A 2845-nucleotide genomic window follows, 5' to 3' on the forward strand; every position below is an offset into this window, starting at 1 on the left:
AAGTACCCTAAAAATAATAAAATTAAGTAAATAAAATTAATGAGAGAACGTAGCCAGGAACTCCCCACTCGACTTCATTTGATACGGGATATATCATTTCGGCATACGATGCTTTCCAATAATCAGCCATGTAATGATAACAATGTAAAGTGTGTGCTGGAAATCCTCTATGTATAGCCACTAACACTGCATGTGTACATGGAAAACTTTTCAACTGAAAATGTCTACACGTGTACGTGTTATCATTCAAGTCCACGATATTTCGATATTACGTCAACATCTCATGGAGAAATGAAATTGGTCTAATGGTTCCACACATACCTTTCTTGCCACCTCCAATGTCTTGAAGAGTTTATCTTTTTGAGCCGATGTTAACATACTTGTGCAACTCTGTGATTCCTCACGTCAATCATGAAACCACTGGTATAGTTTGTTACGAATGTGCTCAATTATTACTAGAATTAGTAAATCTCGATCCTTCTTGAATAATGCATTGAGCGACTCCGCATTGTTCGACGTCCTGAAAAATGTGATCGTGCCTAGTGTTCGATACTTTCATGCAGCATTTGATTTACTTTCTATTTCAACCATGAACATATCAAACTCTTCAAAATTGTAAGCCTCTACAGCTCTCCTAAACAATGTAACGATATCATTATCTAGATACTTAGTCTTCAGGTTGCTCTGTGTATGGTACATACAATAACCGTGATGTGCCTCGAAAAGACTTCGGCGATACCATTTGTTATTAATTGCCCCCGGTCAGTTACGAATGCAAGGTTCTCGACGTCCCCAATCACTTTCCGCAACTTCATGAATAACTAACGCATTGTTAGGTTATTCTCTCCGTCGACTATGCCGAATGCAAGAGGATAATTTTGGATGTTAGCATCTTGACATGTTACAATAATCAACTTGCCTTCTATCCAGCTTTAAGGGTTGTACCGTCGACTAGAATTAGGGGTTGTACGTATTTCGAAATCCTTGAATGTATTGTCTGAGGGCCATGAAGAAATACTTGAAACGATTCTCGCCATCCGTTTCAATAAAAAACGTCGATCCGGGATTAGTTCTACCCATATTATAGCAATGCCTGGCCAATTTAGAATAACTGTCCTCGATCGAACCCATTAAGTCCTCCAATGCACATTCATTAGCCTTCCAGACTTTCTGATAGTTCATGATCACCCCATACTATTAACGAACGTTGTTAATGATGTCCGAAAGTCTATAAATCGTTCGTGAGTCCTGAAACTTGTTCATTATTTATCGACCAATGAACCATGATCTGGCTTGTCTGTGATCATTTTGACAAATACCAACTTCGCAAGTATGTTCTCGTGCATACTTATGAACTACGAAAAACTCATTTGTGTCCATCTTCGTCGCCCGCAAGCGCCAATGGCAATTGTCGTCAATGCAGATAAATGTGTAAATCGACTTGTTTGATTTTTTTCACTTTAAACTCAAAGTTGTGTTTCAAAGCTATTCGATGAACAACTTCCTGCTAATCTTTCTTCGTTTCGAACAGCTATTAAATATACAAATCTTCATCATCGAGAACTACATGTTAACAATTAGAGGACTGTGTACTCGTTCCAACCTGTGAGCTCCCCTCGACTCATGTCTTTGATGAGATAACACAATCAAATATTGTTTGTAAATTCATTTTCATTTTCATTGTCTCCAACTGTCGAGGAAATTTTGTGCGTAATAGCAAGGAGCAACTGTCTCGGGAATAGGTACATCATTTTCATGGACTATCTCCACCGTGTCCCAAAAATCATTCACATCACGATCCCCTCCATCAGAATCTTCATGTTTACCCTCGGGGTTATTCTTCTTTGCTAAAATTACGCAAATAGGAGTCGTGCGATTCCGATTTAATTCAATTAAAATCTTCATTTCAGATTCAGAAGTAACTATTATAGACGGAATTGAAATGGACGCATGCTCGTTGAATAGAAATCCAATTTAATGTTGTACCGAGAAGGATCGACGCTGAGCATGTTTTGTAATTCATCGTACATTTCTGCATATAATGTACTATAACTCATCACAATTGCAGTAGTACCACGTCTTTCACCATCCATTTCCACACCTAACATTCATTTTCATTCATTTCAAATTTACCAAAGTAACAAATTGAAATTGTAGCTGATCCCATATCTGCATTAGGAAAACATAATTTATTTAAAAATATATAATTAGGAGATAAAAAAGAACTTCAAAAACCGTCCGGCTGGATCCAACGCATCGTAAATATCAGGTTGGGTTGGCGCGGATCCAGACGGACCTGACTTCTAGGCCGACTAGATCCAAAGAGCCTAGAAGTCACGACCCAGAAGGTAGGGCCGTCCGAATCCAACCGTCGGGAGCCCATCGTTCCGGGACTTATTCAAATGATTTTTTTTCGATTATGCTTAAAAAAATTATAAAATTGTCTAAAATTGTAAAAATTTATTTGTCTATGTAAAAAATAAGTTTTAATGATTAAAACAAGTTACTAATTCAACGAATACAAAATTAATAATACGTAAATATACTTACTGATTCGTAATGCTGGCTAGAAATAATTTTTTTTTTTGAGCGTTTGATAAATTTATGAAATTTCACGGTTGAAGCAGATGAAAAATTAAGCCGTCTTTGTCTGTGTTGGAGTAAACAATTAAAAAAGTGATTTGGTTTTGAAAATTTAAGTGGGAAGTATTTGAAATTTTTTGTAACTTAAAAGGGTATAATAATCTTTTAAACAATATCATTTTTTTTTTTTTTTGTAATTGTGTAAAAACTTAAGGGTATTTTTGTTTTTTAGATCTTAAGAATGGTAAAAAAAATTTGGAAA

General features: G+C 36.0%; 1 protein-coding gene across 1 annotated transcript in view; it reads right to left on the minus strand.

Annotated features, from left to right (window-relative positions):
- Positions 1-555: 555 nt before the first annotated feature.
- Positions 556-2845, minus strand: part of LOC111385172 (protein FAR1-RELATED SEQUENCE 5-like) — an 8399-nt gene continuing 6109 nt past the window's right edge. Inside the window, exons 4-5 of the mRNA XM_023009544.1 lie at positions 1987-2101; positions 556-634 (exon numbers count right to left, since the gene is read on the minus strand). Of these exons, the coding sequence (XP_022865312.1) occupies positions 556-634; positions 1987-2101 (194 nt within the window). The remainder of the gene's footprint in view (positions 635-1986; positions 2102-2845) is intronic.

This window comes from Olea europaea, unplaced genomic scaffold, assembly GCF_002742605.1.
Source record: "Olea europaea var. sylvestris unplaced genomic scaffold, O_europaea_v1 scaffold3097, whole genome shotgun sequence".
NCBI lineage: Eukaryota > Viridiplantae > Streptophyta > Magnoliopsida > Lamiales > Oleaceae > Olea > Olea europaea.